The sequence below is a fragment of the Bubalus bubalis genome, chromosome 24 (assembly GCF_019923935.1).
Source record: "Bubalus bubalis isolate 160015118507 breed Murrah chromosome 24, NDDB_SH_1, whole genome shotgun sequence".
Lineage (NCBI taxonomy): Eukaryota > Metazoa > Chordata > Mammalia > Artiodactyla > Bovidae > Bubalus > Bubalus bubalis.
In genome coordinates this window covers 41,613,725-41,635,113 of record NC_059180.1, presented here as the reverse complement: position 1 = coordinate 41,635,113, position 21,389 = coordinate 41,613,725, and the positions used below count along the sequence as shown (strand labels likewise).

General features: G+C 66.9%; 2 protein-coding genes across 10 annotated transcripts; both read left to right on the top strand.

Moving 5' to 3' along the window:
• Positions 1-11: 11 nt before the first annotated feature.
• WDR90 (WD repeat domain 90) lies at positions 12-15,355 on the top strand. Of its 7 annotated transcripts, XM_025274793.3 has the most exons (43): positions 12-789; positions 984-1,075; positions 1,191-1,367; positions 1,453-1,561; positions 1,759-1,920; positions 2,180-2,294; positions 2,371-2,438; positions 2,786-2,889; positions 2,971-3,189; positions 3,341-3,436; positions 3,671-3,739; positions 4,360-4,470; positions 4,538-4,683; positions 4,752-4,809; positions 5,203-5,321; positions 5,403-5,546; positions 5,633-5,763; positions 5,833-5,949; positions 6,236-6,471; positions 6,650-6,789; positions 6,890-7,020; positions 7,362-7,492; positions 7,763-7,924; positions 8,106-8,234; positions 8,317-8,471; positions 8,564-8,604; positions 8,779-8,907; positions 9,032-9,199; positions 9,495-9,592; positions 10,097-10,199; positions 10,371-10,492; positions 10,601-10,760; positions 10,854-11,044; positions 11,124-11,292; positions 11,422-11,533; positions 11,678-11,849; positions 13,362-13,484; positions 13,667-13,841; positions 13,955-14,085; positions 14,191-14,334; positions 14,401-14,520; positions 14,631-14,715; positions 14,969-15,355. In XM_025274793.3, exons 1-43 carry the CDS (start codon positions 780-782, stop codon positions 15,124-15,126), a joined length of 5,532 nt encoding a protein of 1,843 aa, XP_025130578.3. In that variant the 5' UTR covers positions 12-779; the 3' UTR covers positions 15,127-15,355. The 7 variants fall into 7 exon arrangements, with proteins under 7 accessions (XP_025130578.3, XP_025130577.3, XP_025130576.3 ...); XM_025274792.3 differs by having other exon boundaries at positions 8,341-8,471; positions 14,191-14,520; XM_025274791.3 differs by having other exon boundaries at positions 9,050-9,199; positions 14,191-14,520.
• Positions 15,356-15,501: 146 nt separating this feature from the next.
• Positions 15,502-20,819, top strand: RHOT2 (ras homolog family member T2). Of its 3 annotated transcripts, none has more exons than XM_025274807.3 (19): positions 15,502-15,659; positions 15,763-15,821; positions 15,912-15,993; positions 16,072-16,115; positions 16,944-16,997; positions 17,421-17,473; positions 17,550-17,658; positions 17,742-17,843; positions 17,915-18,013; positions 18,139-18,247; positions 18,339-18,459; positions 18,652-18,736; positions 18,810-18,952; positions 19,036-19,136; positions 19,221-19,351; positions 19,440-19,514; positions 19,622-19,744; positions 19,835-20,034; positions 20,266-20,819. In XM_025274807.3, exons 1-19 carry the CDS (start codon positions 15,623-15,625, stop codon positions 20,390-20,392), a joined length of 1,854 nt encoding a protein of 617 aa, XP_025130592.2. In that variant the 5' UTR covers positions 15,502-15,622; the 3' UTR covers positions 20,393-20,819. The 3 variants fall into 3 exon arrangements, with proteins under 3 accessions (XP_025130592.2, XP_025130591.2, XP_044791895.2); XM_025274806.3 differs by having other exon boundaries at positions 15,503-15,659; positions 19,832-20,034; XM_044935960.2 differs by lacking the exons at positions 15,763-15,821; positions 15,912-15,993 and having other exon boundaries at positions 15,549-15,659; positions 19,832-20,034.
• The last annotated feature ends 570 nt before the right edge of the window (positions 20,820-21,389 follow it).

Below are 21,389 nucleotides of genomic sequence, written 5' to 3'. Positions count from 1 at the left end.
CTAGCCTCCTGCCTAGCTGCCTTCCTGTGTCCTGGGCCAGGTCATTTTGCGTAGAAGTCTGTAAATGCCAGCCAATCCCACTGACACCCACGCCCCCTTCCTTTCCCTGTAATCATTGTCAGGTGTCGAAACCTGCTCTCAAGATCCAGAGATGTTACTTAACTGACCCTGAGTTGGGGTCTCAGCCACACAGAATTGGGGTCAGGTTTCAGGACGCCTGCTGTCGTATCTGAACCCCCCCAGGTCTGGCGGGGAGCCTTCGGGGTCCTGTGAGGCCTGCAGCTGACATAAGCGCCTCCAGAGGGCTGGGCAGCAGCAGGGGAGGGGAGGACCGCCCACGCCAAGTGCGGTCAGGATTTCTGGGCTGGCGTCTCACTCCCATCGCGAACACGGGCCTCAGGATCAGGAACCTCCCGGATCAGACCCCACAGCTGGGGTGCCGGCGGTGCTAGAGCAAGCCCACGGGGTCCCGGCTTGGGGATGGCCGCAGAGGCTCGGGGGCGGAGGCTCCTGTCCCGTGGCAAAACAGCAGTAAAGAGGAAGTGGCCAGACAGCAACTCGGGGCTACCGGAAGAAAAGTAGCGGGGGAAACTGCCTAGCTAGGGTCTAGCCCCGCGCCAGGCCCCGCCCCGTGCAGCAGTCACGTGTCAGGCGCGGTGACGTACCTGCGGCCGTGCGGCGTCAGTGGCGCCGTTGCCGGGCTTCTGTTGCTAGGCACGCGCTGCGTGCCCTGCGTGCGGTGCGCGTCGGCAGAGGCGGGAAGCGCGAGCTGCGGCGCCATGGCGAGAGGTAGCGGCGCGCGGACCGGTGTTGGGTTTTGGGGTCCAAGGGCCCGGGCCGCCGCGCACGGGTTGGTGCTGAGACTCGCTCGCAGCCCAGTCCGCGCGCCGCGCTGGCCGTCACCGCTGGGGAGAACGCAGGCCCTGCCGGGCCCTCCCTGGACCTGCGGTGGGCCTGACACCTCACGTCCCCTTGTCCCCCAGTGTGGCAGCAGCCGTTCCTCAACGTCTTCAGACACTTCAAGGTGAACGAGTGGAAGCGCTCCACTAAGGAGGGCGACGTGGCCGCCGTGACGGTGAGTGGCCGGGGCGCCCGGCGGCGGCGTCTCCTCTCTTCTCTATGGACGCTTGTTTGCAGCCCTCCCGGCCTCCCCGGGCTGCAGGACGTCTGCAAGACGTCTTTCTCTCCAGGACAAGACCCTCAAGTGCACCGTGTACCGCGTGCGGGGCTCTGTCTCTGCGAGCAACTACATCCAGCTCCCCAAAACCAGCACCCAGTCCCTGGGGCTGACTGGACGGTACCTGTACGTGCTCTTTCGGCCATTGCCCGCCAAGCATTTCGTCATTCACCTGGATGTGTCCACTGAGGTGCTGAGCTGGGAGAGGGGGGCCGCCCGGGGCCCTGCACTCCTGCGGCAGCCTGGACCCCTCATGTCCATGCTGTGTCCCACAGGACAGCCAGGTCATCCGAGTGTCCTTCTCCAACCTCTTCAAGGAGTTCAAGTCCACAGCTACGTGGCTTCAGTTCCCCTTCATTTGTGAGGCTGGGACACCCAGGGAAGGTACCGTGCAGATGAGGCATGAATGGGACACGGGGATGGTCTGGGAGAGGCGTCCAGTCAGAAGGCTCAGGGGGAGGTCTGGGTGGGGGCCACGTGGTTGTGGCCACGAGACTGGGAACAGGCCGAGGACACAGTGCTGTGGCTTGGTTGGTGAGAGGGTAGGTGCTGACTTTGGCACGAGTCCTGCACACCTGCAGGTGTGGCCTCCCCTGGTGCCCGCTGGACCTGCCTGCAGCTTGACCTGCACGACATCCTGCTGGTGTATCTGCACCGATGCTACAGTCACCTGAAGGGCGTCAGGCTGTGTGCCAGCATGATGGTCCGGAACCTCTACACCAGTGACCTGTGCTTCGACCCCGGTGAGGACCCCAGCTGTGTTAGCCTGCAGCCCACCTGCTTTTGCTCCCTGTGTGCTGCCCTCCGCTCCGTCCCTGGCACTCAGTGGAAATGCCCATGCTGTGCCAGCTTTGAGCCTCCCAGTTCCCGAGGCAGCCATCAGAGGGAGTGGCGGCTGGGCTGGTGGCCAGGCGGGACCCTGCTGGCCCCTGGTTGAGAGCCCTGGGCTGGGAGAGGGGCCTGGACGGCTCCCTGGACCTGGACCAGCGCTGCTCTTTGCAGCCGTCACCGTTGCTGAAGCCCGGCGTGCAAAACTGCCTGTCACCCCCATACCTCGAGAAATGGCTTTCCCAGTGCCAAAGGGAGAGAGCTGGCACGACCGCTATGTCCATATCCGGTGAGTGCTTCTGCCGTCCCAGGCACAGGTTGGGCAGGGCCGTCCCGGAAGCTGACTCTCCCTCTACCCCACCGAGGTTTCCGAGCGGCAGCTCGCACGTGCCCTCCGAGCTGGTACAGAAGAGCGGTTTCCCTCCTGAGGCAGGTGGGCCTGTGGGGCAGCGGTGACCGGGGTTCAGGTCTGCAGGGCCCATGGCGCTCGGCAGGAGAGGGGTACTGATGCTGCATCTGGGAAGGTGACCCCAGCAGTGTGGTGCCTGTAAGGGCGCGGGGAGGTGGCCTTGAGGCTCTGGAGCAGCGGGAGGCTGTGACTTGAGTGCTTGGGGCTTCAAACTTTCCTGCTGGTATGGGTGTTGGGGCCCCTGCTAGGTGGGCTGCCGCTGTCGGCGTGGCCCCTCTCCTGCAGAGTGGGCAAGGCCGGGCCCCCTGCCGCCCCTGCCCAGTGCCTTGTGCCTGTCTGCACTCTGCTCAGTCGGTTCTTCTCCGCTGCAGTCTTAGTGGGGCATGTGCCGCGGCTGCTCCCTTCCCCAGTGGCCTGCAGCAAGCGTGCACGGGACAGCAGGGCCCTCATGGTCCAGAAGCATGACCCCGCAACCGTGAGTGCCCGGCGCCCTCCGAGGTGGGGCTGGGGGTGCTGGTCTCAGGCAGGGTGCTCATGGGCACTTGTCCTCCTGCAGTCCTGCTGGGCCCCCTCCATGCCCAGGCCCCTTCCGGAGGTCAGCGTGTCCTGTGAGCACTCAGAGGTCTCCCGTGTGGCTGGCCCTGGTGGCTGTATCCAGGAGCCCTCGGCCTGGGCGGTGGCCACTGATGAGCATGCAGCTGGTGACGGCCTTCACGTGTCTGCCCGTCAGCCGACGGTGGAGCCCACGGTCCCAGAGCATGCAGCTCCGCATGAGGTGAGGGCCTTTCCCGAGGAAGGTGGGGCTGGACTGTGCCCCCGAGGGGGTTGCGTGTGGATGAGCAGTGGATGGAGGGCTGCCGGGCTGCTGCCCGCCTGGGAATGGGCGAGGGGCAGGTGGTCCCCTCTGATGGTCCCTTCCCATCCAGTCTCCTGGCAGGAAGCAGAGCTTACCGGAGGCGGCTTTGGGAAAGAAGCAGAGCTTACCGGAGGCGGCTTTGGGCAAGAAGCGTTTTCAACAAAGAGTAAGAGAGCCGGTGCCCTGCCCCCAGCCCCGGTGATCTGCGGGGAAACCTCAGGGCTGGGGCACCTGGAGGATCCAGCAGTGGCTGCAGTCCTGGCTTCCTGCCGCAGAGTAGCTGGCCGGAGCTCAGGACTGGGTGGCTTTCTTGGGAGGCCGGAACTGGCTCTGGGCAGGACAGCCCTGTTGCAACGGGGGCCTTGCCACCTGGGTCTCATTGTGCGTCTGCCTGTTTCAGAGCTTCCTCCCAGATCCGATCCTGAGGCTCAAGGGGGTCATCGGCTTTGGGGGTCACAGCACCAAATGGGTGAGGGATCCTGTGTTCATGTTGGGTCTTATAAGCGTCAGCTACACCGAGCAGACAGCGGGCAGATGCTGCACTTCCCTGCCTTGGCTGTGGGCCTCTGAGCTCCCCTAGGCACCAGGTCCCCGCACTGCTGTGGTCACCCAGCCCCGCCCGCGTCCGCACACGCCTGGTGCGTCCTTGGTGCTGTGATGTCCAGACACAGGCGGCCCTTTGTGTTGTGAGCACCAGCTGGGGTGGTGCTGGTCCAGATGCTCGAGCTTTGAGAGACCTGAGACCCTTGTTCATCCTTTAAGTCTTGGATGCGTGTCGTCCAGCCGAAGGGGGCTTGGTGTGGGCAAGACAGGGTCCCTGTGGAGGCAGCCGTGGGAGAGGTGGCCGTGTGCTCACTAGGCTGTCCTGGATGTGGGCTCTGAGTCTTTGTGGGCTCTCAGCCTCTTGTTAGTTTAACCCTATAGTTCCCTGCTTAGCGGGAGCTCTGCCATACCCACGTACAACCAGGCTTTCTGTCCTTTAGGCTTATGCAGCATGGTGAATCCTGTACTTGTGTCTCGGGGGGCTCAAGGGTGGCGGGGAGTGAAGCTGACTAGCCTGTGACCTCAGCCTCCGGCCCCTGCTTGCAGGCCCTGTGGACCCCGGATGGGGCTGCTGTTGTGTACCCTTGCCACGCAGTCGTTGTCGTCCTGCACGTCGAAACCCGGGAGCAGCGTCTCTTCCTTGGCCACACAGACAAGGTGGGCACCCCTGGCCCGGGGCAGCCTGGTCTGCTGGCCTGTACCCTTCCTAACTCCCTGCCCCCAGGTCTCTGCTCTGGCGCTGGATGGGAGCGGTTCACTGCTGGCCTCGGCCCAGGCCCGGCCCCACAGCATGCTGCGTCTCTGGGACTTCCAGACGGGGAGCTGCCTGGCCCTGTTCCGGAGCCCGGTCCACAACATCTGCTCCCTCAGGTGGGTGAAGGGCCTCCGGAGGGGTGGGGGCCAGCTCCTGTGACGCTTACTGTCGCCTCTGTCCACAGCTTCTCCAACAGCGGGGAGCTGCTCTGCGGCGTTGGCAAGGACCGCCATGGGCGGACGGTAACTGAGCCAGCGGGGAGGTGGGGCAGCCGTCCAAGGGTACAGGCGGGCGGCAGGGACCCCCATTGGCCTCCCTCAGCCTGGCCGGGCACCCCCAAGTCACACGCTCCACAGGGCACCTGTTTCGCCCTTGTGGGTGGAGCTGCCTTTCGAGTGACTGGCCTTGCTCTCTTTGCTGGCGAGTCCTGCAGGCCTGAGACAGATGTTTTTTCACGCCAGTGTCTCTGAAGCTGGGTGTTCCCCCGGGGCCTCCCCTCCCCTTATGGTTGCGTGTTCCATTCCTCTCTGCAGACACATGTCTGTGGACTCCCTGGGTGGGCACGGGCAGGCTTCTCTGACTTCTGTTGGAGGTGCCGGGTGGGTGGGCAGGCACTCAGTGCAGGCTTGTTGCAGATGGTGCTGGTGTGGGGCGTGGCCCAGCTGGGGCGAGGCGGAGAGGCCGTCATCGTCGCGCAGGCGCACAGCGACGCCGATGTCCAGGCGTTCCGGGTGGCCTTCTTCGACGAAGCCAGGTGACTGCCTGCCCTCTCTGGGTGCTGGGGCCGCTGAGTCGTGAGCCCGCCCCTCGCCCCACTCACCTCCCACCCTCGCAGGATGGCATCGTGCGGGCGGGGCAGTGTGCGGCTGTGGCGGCTCTCAGGTGGGACACTGCGCTCCTGCGCTGTGGATCTGGGGGAGCACCACGCTCTGGAGTTCACCGACCTGGCCTTCGGGCCAGCCCAGGATGGCCACACTCTGTGAGCACCCCCCTCCCCGCCCCCTTCCCTGAAGGCCCGGCGCCCCGCCCCCGCCGCCACAGCCCTTACCTGCTGCTCCCTGGCAGCTACGTGTGCAGCCGCAGCGGCCACATCCTGGAAATTGACCACCAGCGCATGGCCGTGCGGCACGCTCGCCGCCTCCTGCCCTTGCAGACCCCCCGCGACCCCCTCGCACAGAAACAGACCTTCAGTTCGGGTAGGTGGGCCTTGCTCTGCAGGGGGAGGGGCCCTGCTGCTGGGGGCTGACCCGGCTCCCCCCACCCAGGCCCCGGCATCGCCATCAGCAGCCTTGGCGTCTCCCGGTCCGTGTGCGCCGTGGGCTCCGAGGATGGCTACCTGCGCCTCTGGCCTCTGGACTTCTCCTCCGTCCTCCTGGAGGCAGGTGGGGCCTGCACACCACCTCGCCCCCGAGGCGGCACAGGAGGGCCGTGTCCCCAGGCTGGACAGCGTGGGGCTCCACGGGGCTGTGTCCTGAACCTGGGAGTGGGTAGTCACGGGGGCGGTGCTGGTCCTAGCTCACAGGGAGACAGGGCTCCAGGCTGCAGGAAAACATACTTCTTGCTGTCTTGGACGAGGGGCTAGGGGTTGGTTCAGCCTGCCTGGGTGGGCTCTGGTGCGGGACCCGCCCCACTGCAGGCTCAGATGGTCACCGAGCCCCCTGCCTGCAGAGCACGAGGGGCCAGTCACCTCCGTCCGCGTCAGCCCCGGCGGCCTGCGTGTGCTGTCCACCACGTCCTCGGGTCACCTGGGCTTCCTGGACGTCCCGTCCCAGGAGTATCGCATGCTTGTGCGCTCCCACACGGCCCCGGTGCTGGCCCTTGCCACCGAGCGCAGCCGGGGACAGCTGGCCACTGTGTCCCAGGACTGCACCGTGCGCGTCTGGGACCTGGCGACCCTGCAGCAGGTGGGGTGTAGCTAGAGGGGCACCGGCTGGGAGGGCGATCTGGAAGCCACAGGCCATACTGAGGCCTGGAGGGTGGGCCCTGGGTTCTTCTGCCCGGGTTTGGGGCCTGAGGTTCCAGCCCCCTGGGGAGACTGGCTCTCGGGGGCCCGCTGTCTGCCCTAACATGCCCCCCCCACAGCTGTATGACTTCACGTCGCCCGAGGAGGCCCCACGTGCTGTCGCCTTCCACCCCACGCAGCCGACCTTCTTCTGCGGCTTCAGCAGCGGGGCCGTCTGCTCCTTCAGCCTGGAGTCTGCCGAGGCCCTGGTGGAGCACAGGTGGGTGCCCAGGCAGGCCTGCCCCACAGATACCCACGTGGACGCCCGCCCTCTGCTGCCTCTGGACACGTGGCGTCTGACACCTTTCCGTGTGGTGCAGGTGTCACCGAGGAGCCATCACCGGCCTGGCCACCAGCCCTGACGGTCGCTTCCTCTTCAGCGCCTGCTCCCAGGGCGCCCTGACCCAGTACCACAGCGGTGCGCCCCGGTGCCGTGTCCTGCGAGTAGCAGGTCAGGCCCCCACGCCCGGCCCCGTTTGGCCCTCCCAGTACCTCCCTGACCACGGCACTGTGTCCCATAGCCTCACTCATAGACCCATGGGGCCAGATGTGATCTTAGGACTGCCCAGCACTCCCCAAGTGGGAGATCAGAGTGCGCCCGCCCTGCGCCAGGAGTGGGTGATCGCCTGCAGCCCGAGCACCAGAGGGCAGGGCCGGGCCCCCATGGACACTGTGTCTCTGGCAGCCAGGCGGTCTCTGGGTGGTCACTGGGAGAGCCCCGGCGCTCGGGCAGTGCACGTTGCCGTGGGGTCCGCCCTGCCCGGCTGACTGCCTGCCCCCGTGTGCTGGCAGCTAACGTGGTGTGCCAGGAGGCCTGTCCAAGCTCCAGCATCCTGGTGGTCAGCGGGGACAGCTGCCTGCTGGCTTTCGTGGGTCCCTCCAAGTATACGGTGAGCGTCATGGACACAGCCTCACTGGATGAGGTGAGTCAGCCGGAGCCCTGCACGTTTGCTGAGGGTGCACAGGCCCTGTGGGCACCCCTGATCCTGGTGGCTGGGTTGTTACTGTGGGCGGGAGGCCACACTCATTGCAGAGAGGACCCAGGTCCCGGGCCCCTCAGGGGCATAGAGGACCCATGAGCTGCGGGTGGCTGGGCATGGCAGAGTGCCCGAGGCTGCCCATGACCTGGGCCTCTGCTCGGGGGCCCCAGCTCCGCCTGGAGTTCATGGGGGCAATACTTGCTCCTCCTGCAGCTTCTGAGGATCGACGTCAGTGCCCTGGACCTGGCTGGCAGCTGCCTGGACTCGGCTGTGGCCCTCTGCTTTGGTCCCTCATCCCCCAGCCACCTGCTGGTGTCCATGTCCTCCAACACGATCGCCGTGCTGGACGCCAGGTCAGGCCGCGTGGTCCGGCAGGTGAGCCCAGGCCGTGGCTGGCGACCTGGCCCCCCTCCTCCCGGCTCCGGCCTTGCTGCCCACGGCGGGGCGGCCCTGGGCTGCCTGCTGCTCCCGGGTGGCTGCGCTCTGGGGAGGGCTCCCCCGGCTGGCAGTCCCGGGTGCGCCCACCTTGCCTCGCAGCAAGCGCACTCTCTTGCAGCTGTCCTGTGGCCACCCCACGGCCTGCGCCTCCCTGGCCCTCAGCGCAGATGGCCGCTTTCTGCTCACAGCCGCCGAGCGGGCTGTCAGGCTGTGGGACTACGCAACGCAGGCTGGCCTCAGCTGCCAGGTGTGTGTCCCAGGCGGGTGGGCAGGAAGGTAGAGGACGGCCCTGGGTGCCCCGCTGATACTGCGCAAGGGCCGTGCCTCAGGTCTGCACGACACCGCCACCCCAGGTGTACATTGGCCACTCGGAGCCAGTGCGGGCCGTGGCCTTCACCCCCGACCAGCAGCAGCTCCTCAGCGTGGGAGACACCATCTTTCTCTGGGACGTTCTGGTTCCCCGTGAGGGGTGGTCCCCAGGCAGGTAGGTGTCTGCCTTCACTTGAACCTGCCAGGCCTCTCTGGGCACCCGCCACCCCCAACACACACTGACAGCTTCCTCTGTCGTCTCTGCAGTGTCCAGGGTGCTCCCAGGCCCCCCCTGACCTGCGAAGCAGGTGAGTGGCCCCACCAGGCTGGCAGGCCCTGCGGTGACCCCTGGTGTGGGAGGCACACGCTAATGCTGGCTGGGGCCCCAGGCCAGAGCTGGTTGGGAGCGGGGGGCTGGCACGCCTCCTGCTCTGTGCCCCTGCTCCTCGTCTCTGAGCACAGCCTGGTTCCTCCGTCCGCAGGCCCGGGTGCAGGAGAGCTGGAGGGCGTGGCGTCCGGGGCCAGAGGGCCCCCCCGGCAGGTGTCTGTGTCACCCCTGGCACTCCCGCCCGAGCCGGGCCTCTGTGCTGGGCCCCCTGAGGGCTTTGACGGTGAGGGTGGGGGTCCTGGGAGGGGGAGGCTCCCCCCTACGTGCTCTGCTGCTCCTGGCCTGGGGGCGGGCTGGGGGCTCAGAGCGCCTGCTCCCCACCTCTGCTGTCTCCCCAACCTCCCCAGGTGCTCTCTTCCCATCAGACGAGAGCCGTGGCCCCGAGGATCTCCATCAGGCCTCAGGCCCATCCGTGCTGGTGCAGAAGGAGGCTGGCCAGGCTGACGATGGGGCCTGTGGGGTGACAGGAGGCCCCTGGGACCTTGGCAGGCGTCCCCACCCCTGTGGCTGGCCCAGTAAGCAGGGGCAGGGCAGCAGCGTGGGGCGGGGTCCCTCGTAACTGGGCTGGGGCCCAGGTGCCTGTACCTCGTGGACTCCAGGTGGTCTAAGGACAAAGCCAGCTGCCCCGGCAGACAAGGCGGGGTCACCTGCAGGGCAGATAGCCCGAGGCCCCAGTCAAGCCAGGCGGGCAGGGCGATGTGGCCCGCCAGTGCCCTCTGATTCCAAGCGTCTGACCAGCCAGGGCAGGGCAACAGCGGGGAGGTCGCTGTGTGGTCCCGAAGGTCTACAGCCTTTCGCCCTGCCCGACAGGCGCCTGCAGCACAGTGGGAGCCAGGGCCCGGACCCTCGCTCGCCCGGACTCCTACAGGCACTTCACTGCGCGCTACAAGGCCTCCTCACCGGCCCAGGTGGGCCGGGCGGGGGTCCTCCTGGTCCTGGCCACTGACGGATGCTGTGGAGGCTGGGCTTGGGCAATGCAGCCTGTGGTGTCCGAGGGGCTCCCCCACCGTCAGCAGTGGCTCCTGGCGTGTCCCTGGGGCAGCTCCCTGGGCTAGAGGCCTCTGGTCACCCTCCATCTCAAGCCCGGTCCATGCCTCCAACGGGCTGGTTAAGGCTCGCTTCCGTGCCAGTGGGGCGGGGAGTGTCCTGTGTGCCCCCTCCCCCACACCGTGCCGGCTCCCTCCCGTCTCCCCCCACCAAGGCCTCCTCCAGGCTCCTCCCTGCCCTGCCCAGGTCTCCCCACACCCCAGGCTTTTCCCAGGAGCCCCTGCCTGGCCTCCCTTCTCTCCCGTCCTCCCACAGTCCTGCCCTCTGCCGCCTCACCCCCGGAGCCACACCTGCGGGCTCCATCCAGGCCTGGCCTGAGGGCAGAGTCTGAGGTGGGGACCCGCGTCCTGGTCGCTTCCCCACAGGGCCTCTCCCTGCCACCTGCTGGTGACGAGTGGCTGCGTCTGAAGGCCGTCGTGGGCTACAATGGGAACGGGCGCACCAACCTGATCTGGAGCCCACACACGGGTGTGGCCACGGCCCAGGGGCTGTGGGGGGCCTGTCCTGATGCTCCTCTGGGCCCCCTGCCCCCCCGCCTTTCTCCGTGGGGGGGTGGGGCGCGGGTGTGAGCCCCTGTGGCTGGGCCCGTGGGGAAGCGTGCCATGGTGTGCTGGCCCGCCGGGCTCCGTCTGCCCACAGGCTTCTTCGCCTACACGTGCGGCTGCCTGGTGGTGGTGGAGGACCTGCACTCGGGCGCCCAGCGGCACTGGCTCGGTCACCCCGAGGAGATCTCCACGCTGGCCCTCAGCCACGACGCCCAGGTGCCCGCCCTGCGGCCCCCTGCACAGGCCTGGAGCTGAGGTGCCCCTGCAACCCGAGCGGGCCCGTGGACTGCACCCTCCGTGCTGATGGTGCTCCTCCACCGCCAGGTCCTGGCCTCAGCCTCCGGCGGAAGCGGCACTGCCTCCCGCTGCCAGATCCGCCTCTGGGACGTGCCCCGGGGCTCCTGCCGGCAGCTCCTCTCTCACCACGACTCTGCAGTCCAGGCTCTGGCTTTCTCACCAGACGACAGGCTCCTCGTCACACTGGGTCAGTGGACAGGGGTGGAGGATGGTGGTCTCTGAGCCCCTGCCGATCCTGGGACCCCTGGGCTGCTGACACGGGCCCTCTGCGTCTCCCCAGGGGACTGCGGCGACGGCACCCTGGCGCTGTGGAGCACGGCCACCTGTGAGCTCCTGTCCTCCTTGCGTCTCCCGGAGCCAGTGCACAGCATGGCCTTCAGCCCCTGGCACGCTGGCGAGCTGGCCTGCGTGGGCCGGGGCGTCCTCATCCTGCAGCTGCTGTGGGGGCAGGCGGGCGACGTCAGCCTCCAGGTGCCGGGGCTGGGAGGCGGCCTTGGAGGACGGGGTGTGGCGGCCCGGGCGTGGCTGACCCCTGCTGTTCTCCCGCCAGGCCAACCGGGAGCCAGTCCCCGAGGAGGCAGGGGGCTGCGAGCTGAGCTCGCTCTGCTACGGGGCCGCGCCCCTGCTGTACTGCGGCTCCAGCGAGGGCCAGGTGTCCGTGTGGGACACACGTGCCGGCTGCTGCTTCCTGGCCTGGGAGGCGGACGATGGCGAGATCGGTGGGTATCAGACGAGCCCACGGCCCTTGGGGCGCTGTTCCCTTGGGAGTCACAGTGCCAGGGCGGTGGGATGCCCTCTCGAGCCCCAGGCCTCTGGGGACACGGCTCACGCCAGCTCCCATTCCCCAGGAGTGCTGCTGTGCTCGGGTACCTGGCTGGTCAGCGGCAGCAACACGCGGCGGCTGCGCCTGTGGGCTGTGGGGGCTGTGCTGGAGCTGCGGCGCAGGGGCTCGGGGGCCAGGTGAGCGTGCGTGCTGTGTCCGCAGGTAGCGCTCCAGCCGGCTGGACCCGCCCCCCAGGGGTGTGCTCGGGCAAGTCAGGGCTGTGGACTTATCCACCTGGCGCCCTGGCCTCCCGCTGCTGCCCTGCGATCCCTGCTCTCCAGGTCCAGCTCCGTGTTTCTGGAGCGCGAGCTGACCCTCGACGGGGCCATCGTGAGCGCGGTCTTCCACGACAGCATGGACATGGGTGTGGTGGGCACCACAGCGGGCACGCTCTGGTACATCAGCTGGGCTGAGGGCACCAGCACTCGCCTCATCAGTGGCCATCGGAGCAAGGTGAGTGCCGGGCCGCTGCTCACACAAGTGGGAAGCCTCCTCGCTCCTTCCCCCTTGCCCATGGGTGCTGTGTCTGCGAGGTGTCCCCGCAGCAGCCCCAGGCCCCATGGCCTTCGCGACCCTGCTTGTCCCGCCCCTTTGCTTCTAGTTTACTTGTTGGAGAAAGCTGGTCGTCCTTGCTGGGATCCCCCACCAGTGGGGCTGTGTGTGCCCCTCTAGGATCCCGGGGGTCTGGAGGCCGGGCCGGGGTCTAGGCAGGGCCAGCCAGTTGGCGCAGGGCCAGCCAGTCGGCGTTGACTCCCTGGGGAGCGCTGTGTCTCTCCAGCAGTGCCCGTGTCTGGTGGCAGTGGCAGTGGCCTTGTTGGTACCAAGTCTCCCAGAGCTGGTGCTGACTTTGGTCCCGCCTCCCGAGGGGCACGCGTGCTCCAGGCCCTCCCTCTGTGGCTCTGCCTGACCCTGGCCTGCCTGCCTCAGTTCTGTGCCCCTCCAGTGGGAACTGGGCTTAGAGGTCATGGTTTGTGGGCCAGAGGGACAAGCACTTCTCACCCAGGCAGGGCTCAATTTTTAGCTTTTTATTCAAATTCAAGACTTGGCTTTTGCCCACACATTGGTGCATGGTCTTCATCTCCTTTTTCTTATACCAGAGACCCTGATTCTGTGTAATCTTTCTTTCCACACACGTGACGATCTCAGGCCACCCCCCACTGCGCAGCCCCCCATGAGGCCTGGTTAACAGCACGTCCTTTAGTTCAGTCTGTGGTCCCCAGGAGTCCTGTGTTCTAGGTTTTGTCAGAACAGTTCTTTCTGTCACGTCCCAGCAAGTGGACGGTCAAGTTCAGCTGACTGGTGGGCTTCACATTTCACCCAGGCTTCGTGGGGGAGCTCGGGAGGGGGTCTTCACCCAGACCTCATGGGGGACCTTCCTTGGGAGGGAGCCTTACTTCACCCAGGCCTCGTGGGGGACCTCGGGTGGGGGCCTTCACCCAGGCCTCGTGGGGGAACCTCGGGAGGGGCCTTCACCCAGGCCTCGTGGGGGACCTCGGGAGGGGCCTTCACCCAGGCCTCGTGGGGGACCTGGGGAGGGGCCTTCACCCAGGCCTCGTGGGGGACCTGGGGAGGGGCCTTCACCCAGGCCTCGTGGGGGACCTCGGGAGGGACCTTCACCCAGGCCTCGTGGGGGACCTCGGGTGGGGGCCTTCACCCAGGCCTCGTGGGGGGACCTCGGGAGGGGCCTTCACCCAAGCTTCGTGGGGGACCTGGGGAGGGGCCTTCACCCAGGCCTCGTGGGGGACCTCGGGAGGGGCCTTCACCCAGGCCTCGTAGGGAACCTCGGGAGGGGCCTTCACCCAGGCCTCGTGGGGGACCTCGGGAGGTTGGGACAGTGAGTTTGTGTCACATGGCAGGGCTGGGGCCTGGCAGACTCCAGGGGGAGGCGGATACTCTCCAGAGCCACATGGCTAGGCTGTGTTCCTCCTTGGCCATGGGCTCAGGCAGGCTGGTGGCTCCTCACAGGTGAATGAGGTGGCCTTCAGCCCCAACGAGTCCCACTGCGCCACGTGCAGTGACGACGGGAGCGTGAGGGTGTGGTGCGTGGCTAGCACGGAGCTGCTGATCCAGTTCCAGGTGCTCAGCCAGGTACTCAGCGGGGCTGGGGGCACGCCCGGGGCTGGGGGCATATCCGGGTAGAGCCCGGGCCAGGTCCCTGCTGGCCTGGCCTCATGCAGGCCCCATGGCCTCCCTCCAGCCTTGGTGTCTGGCTGGGCCCGGGCCCCGCCCCCTCCCGGGGGGTCCTGATGTTTTCCGCTGGTGGTCCCCAGAGCTGCCTCTGCCTGGCTTGGAGCCCCCCGTCGTGCGGACGCCCAGAAGAGGAGCACGTGGCAGCGGGCTACAGCGACGGGACTCTGCGGGTCTTCAGCATCGCACGCTCGGCTGTAGAGCTCAAGATGTGCCCTCACGCGGCTGCAATCAGGGCCCTTGCCTTCTCCGCTGACGGTGAGGCTGGGCTCCCGGTGGCGGCATGGCTCTGCGGCTCTGCCTGGCCCAGGTCGCGCCTTTGGGCTGAAGGCCGGGCGCACAAGTGACAGCATGGGGTCTGCCTGGCCCAGGTCAGACCATCATCTCTGGAGACAAGGACGGGCTCGTGGCCGTGAGCCGCCTCCGCACAGGGATGACCTTCCGGGTGCTGAGTGACCATCGCGGCGCCCCCATCTGCACTCTCCAGAGCACGAGGAAGGAGGTGACATGATTGGTCCTTTCTGGGTGGGGCTCGCACAGGCTGGGGTGCTGGTGGGACAGGGTGGGAGAACAGGGCAGGCAGCACCACTAGCCCTTGTTCCCCCAGTGTGGAGACTTCGGGGCAGAGGGCGTGGACCTGTGGCTGGCCGCCAGCGGGGACCAGCGAGTCAGCGTGTGGGCCTCTGACTGGCTGCGGGACCACTGTGAGCTCGTGGATTGGTTGAGCTTCCCAGCACCCGGCCTCACAGAGGTAAGAGTCCCGGCGGCCCCGTGGGCGCAGTGCCCCCGGCTCCCACCCTGCACTGTGCCCCCACAGGTTCCCGGCTGCTTGCCACCCTCGCTCGCCGCCTTCTGCCCCTGGGACCCGGCGCTGCTGGTGTGTGCAGGCCTTGGCGTGTACCCTGAGGTGGTCTTCTACAGCCTCCGCCAGAAGCAGGCACGTGTACTTCGCCGTGGTCCTGGGAGCCTGAGGGACCCAGGGCTGGGGAGGGCCAGGTCTCAGGGCCAGGGGCCCCTCCCCCAGAGCCTCATGCTTGCTGCCCGCAGGTGGTGGAGAAGATCCCGCTGCCTTTCTTTGCTGTGTCCATGAGTCTGTGCCCTGGGGCCCACCTTGTGGCCATTGGCTTCTCTGGTGAGTGCTGGTGACTCGAGTCGGGCCGGCTGGGCACTGCTGTGTTCCCTCACAGAGCCATACTCTTCACCATTGGGCCCCGGGTTTCTTGTCCCTAAAAGTGGACTGAGGATACCACTCCTGGGGCTCACAGATAGGGTCTGTGAAGGGGTGGGGCGCCGGGTTCCCCAGCGAGGCACCATCTGGAGAGAGGGCCAGGGGGCAGCAGGCCCCCCGCCCCCACCCTGGCCCAGCCCCTGCTGTCTGCCTGCAGAGCGCATGGTACGGCTGCTGGACTGCGCATCGGGGGCCGTACAGGACTTTGCGGGCCATGACGACTCTGTGCAGCTGTGCAGGTTCGCCCCGTCAGCCCAGCTGCTCTTCACGGCGGCCCACAGCGAGATCTTGGTGTGGGAAGTCACAGGCCGCTGAGCCCTGCCACTCAGCTGGGCCCCTGGCCTGGCAGAGGCTTGACTGAGAAGCTGGGTCCGCCCCGGGCCTTGTGCTGGTTCTGTCGGCCCAGTGGGCTCTCCTCACCGGCACCTTAGGAGCATGTGTGAAGCATCAGGACCTTGAACGTGTGGGAAGTACTCGGAGCTCCTCTCCCTTGGGGTTTTGTTTCTGCCTTGTACAGTTCAAATAAATGTGCGTGTAGCGGTGAGGCATCGTCGTCTTGTCACTGCAGACTACTGCCAAAGCTCAGCTTACCCCCAGCCCCAGACCTGCTCTGGGCCAGGACCGCACGCGCCCGCAGTGCTCGGCGCGCCCACACGGAGGCGCCGCCGCACTCCGCCGCCGCTCTGGCCCGCCGGCCTCAGAGCGGCTGCGCGGGCGGGGCCGGAAGTGCGAGCTCCGCGAGCGCGGGGCCGGGTCTGGGTCGCGGTCGCGGGCGGGTGGGTGTCCCCGGGCTGCAGCTCCCGGTGCCACCATGAAGCGGGACGTGCGCATTCTGCTGCTGGGCGAGGGTAGGCGCTTGGGTCCGGGGCGGGCGGGGGTCCCGGGGCCGGGCCGGGGCGGGGCGGAGCGGCGCGACCTCGGTCGCCGCGCTGACCGCGCTGCCCCGCGCAGCCCAGGTGGGGAAGACGTCGCTAATACTGTCGCTGGTGGGCGAGGAGTTCCCCGAGGAGGTAAGGCTGAGCGCCCCGCGCCCCTGCGTCCCCACGACCCCTGCGCCCCCCGCGCCCCCGCCCGGCTCCCTCACGGCCGCGTCTGCCCAGGTCCCCGCCCGGGCGGAGGAGATCACGATTCCCGCGGACGTCACCCCGGAGAAGGTGCCCACCCACATCGTGGATTACTCAGGTAGCGCGGCCGGCCGCCCGCTGCTCCGCCCGGGAGCCGGCGTCTCTGGCAGGTCTGCAGCGGGGTCTCTTGTTTCAGAAACGGAGCAGACGGTGGAGGAGCTCCAGGGTGAGATTGACAAGGTATAGGGTGTCCTGGGGGGCTGCTGGGCGCGGGGTCAGGGCTCATGGCCTGTGGGCGGGGCCGCCGAGGGCCGGATCCGCTTCATCCTCCCAGGGAGCGGATTAAGGAGCCACAGCCTTGCTAATTCTGTCCCGAGCTCTTCGGGCGGGGGCGGGGCTCCACCTCTCCTGCGCACCGGGCTGGTCAGCCCTCCAGCCCTCCCTGCCTCGTCTTCCCTCTTCTGCTGGACCCTGGGGAGCAGCCTCCAAGTTCTTGAAAGTGATCCGTTTGACAGCTGTGTGCCCACACCCCCAGTCCTGACCCTTTAGTCCAGCACACCGTCCTGGATAACCCAGTTGCATTGGGCATCGTGACCAGGGCTGAGGGCTCTCTGCCTTCCTGTTTTCGAGAGGACCTGGGCCTGGACCAAGCTTCGGGTGCTGCCCCTGCAGCCTCCGCTGTGTCCTGGGGCGCGGCCGGGCAGGGTCCAGGCCACAGCCACTGTGTTACCATCACCCCGTTGTGCTGTCGCTGTCTATCTGCTGTTGTCGGTAGGGGCCAGGGAGCGAAGAGCTGAGGCTGGGGTTGGGGTGCCAAATGTCAGGGTGGCTGTGTCCTGAGTCCTCACGGGACTTGCTGGCCAGAGCTGAGTACTAGGGCCTGGCTTCTGCAGCAGAAGAGGGCAGCGAAGGGCTGGCCTGAGGTGTGGGTGGCCAACGGCCAGCGACTCAGCCTGGGAGCAGCTGGAGCAGTGGGCTTCTCTGATCTCTGAGCCCTGTCCTGTCTCGCCTGTGAGCAGAGCAGGAAGCTTCAGGTCCCGCTGTGCAACCTCTGCCCTCTCTCAACAGGCGGACGTGGTGTGTGTGGTGTATGACGTGTCTGAAGAGGCCACCGTCGAGAAGGTGAGCGTTCTAGGTTCTCGTCACTGGTGCTCAGCCTGGTCACCTACCCGTTCGCACACACCCCAGGCTGGCCCAGGTTCAGGGCAACTTGCATCCGCAGCCGACCCTGTGTTTCACGAGGGCTTTGGGGAGTCTCGTGGGGCCCCTGGCACCCAGCTTCCCTGGAATTCCTCGGAACGTGTCTGAGCAGAGATGGTGGATGGCCTTACATTTGAGTCTCTTTAGGCCCTGGGGAAGGGCTGCTGACATCAGGCCCTTTGTGGGTGTTTGGGAACCGCCTGCTGGCTGCTCTCCCACGCTGGCCTTGTTGCCGGTGGCTGTGACTTCGCTCCTCAGTGGGCCTGTCTTGAGCCAAGTGAGAGTTCCACCTGGGAGCTGTGGGCCAGGTGGGCCCCAGCCCTCACGAACAGCTCTTACTTTCAGATCCGAACCAAATGGATCCCGCTGGTGAACGGGGATACCAAGAGGGGACCCAGGTAGGAGGCAGGGCTCAGGGAGGAGGCTGGGCCCTGCCAGCTCCCTGATCCCTGGTGACCATGGGCCTCTCCCCAGGGTTCCCATCATCCTGGTGGGCAACAAGTCGGACCTGAGGCCAGGGGGCTCCATGGAGGCCGTGCTGCCCATCATGAGCCAGTTCCCTGAGATTGAGACCTGCGTGGAGGTGAGTGGACCAGGGCCACGGGGCTGCAGAGGCGAGGGCATGCACTTTAGTGTCTCACCCGAGTCTGCTCCCACACGTCCCAGTGCTCGGCCAAGAACCTGAAGAACATCTCAGAGCTGTTCTACTATGCTCAGAAGGCCGTGCTGCACCCCACAGCCCCCCTCTACGACCCCGAGGCCAAGCAGGTGGGCAGCGGGTGCTGGCGGTGGGGGGAGCAGGAGGGAGCGGCGGGGCTGCTGAGCCACTGTCTCCACAGCTGAGGCCCGCGTGCGCCCAGGCGCTCACCCGCATCTTCAGGCTCTCAGACCAGGACATGGACCAGGCACTCAGTGACCAGGAGCTCAACGCCTTCCAGGTGCGGCCCTGCCTGTCTCCCGGCTCCTCCCATGCCCCCTGGCAGCAGCGGACCCCCACTCCTGGGCCACCCTTGAGACAGAGGGAGAGGATCCCTGACCAACAACTGCTTTCTCTTGGAGACAGACGTCCTGCTTCGGGCACCCGCTGGCCCCGCAGGCCCTGGAGGACGTGAAGATGGTGGTGAGCAAGAACGTGGCGGGAGGTGTGCGGGATGACCAGCTAACCCTGGACGGTGAGGCCTGACGCCCTTCCTGCCCGGGGATCGGGGGTGGGCAAGGCCAGGCTGTGTCCGGTGCCACTCCATCCTCTGCACCCCTGAGCAGGCTTCCTTTTCTTGAACACGCTCTTCATCCAGCGAGGCCGCCACGAGACCACGTGGACCATCCTGAGGCGCTTTGGCTATGGAGACTCGCTGGAGTTGACAGCTGATTATCTCTGCCCACCGTGAGTGGCATTCAGGCTCAGGGCTCACCTCCGCTCTGTGTCGGATTGGGCATGGGGCTCCTGGATCCTGCGTTGGGGGCTCTTGGCATGTCTTTCTCTGGGTTGGGGGGTTGGCTGTGTGGCCGGCCTGTGTTGGGAGGAAGTGCCCTGCAGTGCCCGGGAGCTGAGCACAGCCCCACCCGGCGCCCACAGGCTCCGTGTGCCCCCTGGCTGCAGCGCCGAGCTCAACCACCGAGGTTACCAGTTTGTGCAGAGGATGTTTGAGAAGCACGACCAGGTGAGGGCGCTGGGCCCCGGCTGCACCCCCGTGGCCTCCTGAGCTCCTGTCACCGCCGCCCCTCTGCCCACAGGACCGGGACGGTGCCCTGTCCCCGGCGGAGCTGCAGAGCCTCTTCAGCGTGTTTCCCGCTGCTCCCTGGGGCCCCCAACTCCCCAGCACGGTCCGCACCAAGGCCGGGAGGCTGCCCCTGCACGGGTACCTCTGCCAGTGGACGTAAGTGTAGCCCTCGCCTGCCCAGACAGGCCCACGCCCTCTGCCCTGCAGCGACGCCACATGCCCCCTTCTCCCGTCCCCAGCCTGGTGACCTACTTGGATGTCCGGCGCTCTCTTGAGCACCTGGGCTATCTGGGCTACCCCACGCTCTGCGAGCAGGACTCCCAGGCCCACGCCATCACAGGTGGGTGCCCGCTTCACCCCAGCCCCTGGCCAGTGCTTCCTTCGCAGCCCCCGCCTCCTGCTCATCCTCTCTTCCTGCCCACAGTCACCCGAGAGAAGAGACTGGACCAGGAGAAGGGACAGACGCAGAGAAACGTTCTCCTATGCAAGGTGGTGGGGGCCCGCGGTGTGGGCAAGTCATCCTTCCTGCGGGCCTTCCTTGGCCACAGCCTGGGGGTGAGCGTCCGTGAGGCTGTGAGGGGACCTGGGGGCTGGGCTTCTGGGGAGCGGCTGAGCCGTAAGCTGCAGGGGCCTTCCTCCTCAGCACCAGGATGCCGGGGAGCCCTCCGTCTATGCCATCGACACAGTGCAGGTCCACGGGCAGGAGAAATACCTAATCGTGAGTGCCGGGCGTCCCTAGGGTGGCCTGGCACATGCACGCGGGGGGCGCTGCCCAGCATGGCCCAGGGACCCAGCCCTGTGCCCCTCTGTGGCCATCCCATTTAGCTGTGCGAGGTGGCTGCAGACAGCCTGCTGACCGCCTCGGCGGACGCCTCCTGTGACGTGGCCTGCTTGATGTTTGATGGCAGTGACCTCAGGTCCTTCGCGCTGTGTGCCAGCGTCTATAAGGCAAGGTCCCGCCCGCCCTGGGGGCCTGCGAGGCAGCAGCGCGTGAGCAGGGACCCCCGGCGTGCTCACTTGGCCCCCGCCCTGCAGCAGCACTACATGGATGGGCAGACCCCCTGCCTCTTCGTCTGCTCCAAGGCTGACCTGCCCGGAGGCGTCCCGCTGCCCGGCCTGTCACCTGCTGAGTTCTGCCGCCGGCACCGCCTGCCCGCCCCCACCCTGTTCTCCTGTGCCGGTCCAGTGGAGCCCTGCATGGGCATCTTCACCCGGCTGGCCACCATGGCCACCTTCCCGTGGGTACCAGCACGCAGCCCCCGTGTGGGAGATGCACCCTGTCCCAGGAGGGCGGCGTGGCTGTGGTGTTGGGACTGCGGTGGGGCAGGGCGGGCCCTAGGGACCGGACCTCATAGGATCCGCCTGCTCTGGGCGGTCTGTCGAGTGGGCGCGGGCAGGGAGCAGCTGCGGGGGCTCTGTGGTCTCTGGGAGACGGGGGTACAGCAGCAAGGGTCTCCTCTCTCCTGCAGACACCTTGTCCACCGGCAGCTACAGGCCACCTCCTTCTGGCTCCGGGTGGCGCTGGGGGCTGTGGGGGCCGCCGTCGCTGCCGTCCTCAGCTTCTCCCTCTACAGGGTTCTGGTGAAGAGCCGATGAGGCCCCGGGCCCCGTGGTCTATCTCAGGGTGCTGGGGGGGCAGGGCTCCCCCCGGTCTCCGCTTTCCTCCTGAGGACAGCCCCCCACTGCCCTGCCCCTGCCCTGCCCACAGGTAGGCCTGGCTCCCAGCTGCTGCAGATGCTGGGTGTGGCCTGCCTCTGGGCATCAGGTGTTGGAGGGACCGGGGGTGTTTGAGCAAGTCAGTGCCCCCAGACCCGAATTCTCAGGGCTCCATCCCTTCTTCCTGGTCCTCCGTGTATGGCCAGTGGGTGTGAAGGGGGTACAAAGGTAGGAACTTGGGACTAAAGGCAGGGGGTGGGAGGAAGAAACGGCTGGACCAGCATGTTCCCCCACCCCGATTTGAAGACCAGTCCAGGGCAGACGTGAGATTGGGTTTCCTGATTAAACGTCGCTTGTGTCTTTTCCATATTGAGTCTTGCTTACTGAAAACGAATTCTTGAGTTAACTAAAGTGCGTCCTCATGGGTGTGGGCTGGGAACATCCCTCCTAAGCTCACACCTCCCGTCTGGGCCTGGGTGACCATCCTGAGGCCTCCGGTCCAGGTCAGGACCAGTTCAGCCCTGATGCAGCCTCAGAGCCTTGAGGACCTCAAGTTGAGTCCATGCTGGCTGAGGGTGAGAGGCTGGGCTGCCTAATACTGGAGGTCCCCCTGATGCGACCCCCTCCCCACTGCCAGGAGTACCCACTCTCCAATCTCAGCCTCCGGCTGTCAGCTTGGCTACAGTGTGTTGAGGCTCTGGGGTGTGCGGTGGCCCTGCTCTAGGGGAGCTGCCTTATTTCTCACTGCTCCTCCCGCCCCCCCCCCGAGCCTCTGCCCTTCCCGCTGGGCAGAGGACAGCCTGCGGACAAGCGGGCAGAGAGCCTTCCTGGGGCTGAGGTGGGGGCCCAGCTCGGCATTCAGGCCTTGCTCTGGCCTGCGTCCTGGGCTCCTGCCCCCTCCGGCCTACATTTGGTCTTTCTGTGCAAGGTAGGCCCT

Excerpts from the sequence above, each read along its gene's own strand:
- WDR90 (XM_025274790.3), top strand. Across the intron at positions 4,471-4,537 it reads TCCTTGGCCACACAGACAAG|GTCTCTGCTCTGGCGCTGGA; the intron begins GTGGGCACCCCT and ends CCCTGCCCCCAG. Across the intron at positions 8,472-8,563 it reads GAGGGGTGGTCCCCAGGCAG|TGTCCAGGGTGCTCCCAGGC; the intron begins GTAGGTGTCTGC and ends TCGTCTCTGCAG.
- RHOT2 (XM_025274806.3), top strand. The coding sequence starts at position 15,623 with ATGAAGCGGGACGTGCGCATTCTGCTGCTGGGCGAGG. Across the intron at positions 16,116-16,943 it reads TCCAGGGTGAGATTGACAAG|GCGGACGTGGTGTGTGTGGT; the intron begins GTATAGGGTGTC and ends CTCTCTCAACAG. Across the intron at positions 18,737-18,809 it reads TGTTTGAGAAGCACGACCAG|GACCGGGACGGTGCCCTGTC; the intron begins GTGAGGGCGCTG and ends CTCTGCCCACAG.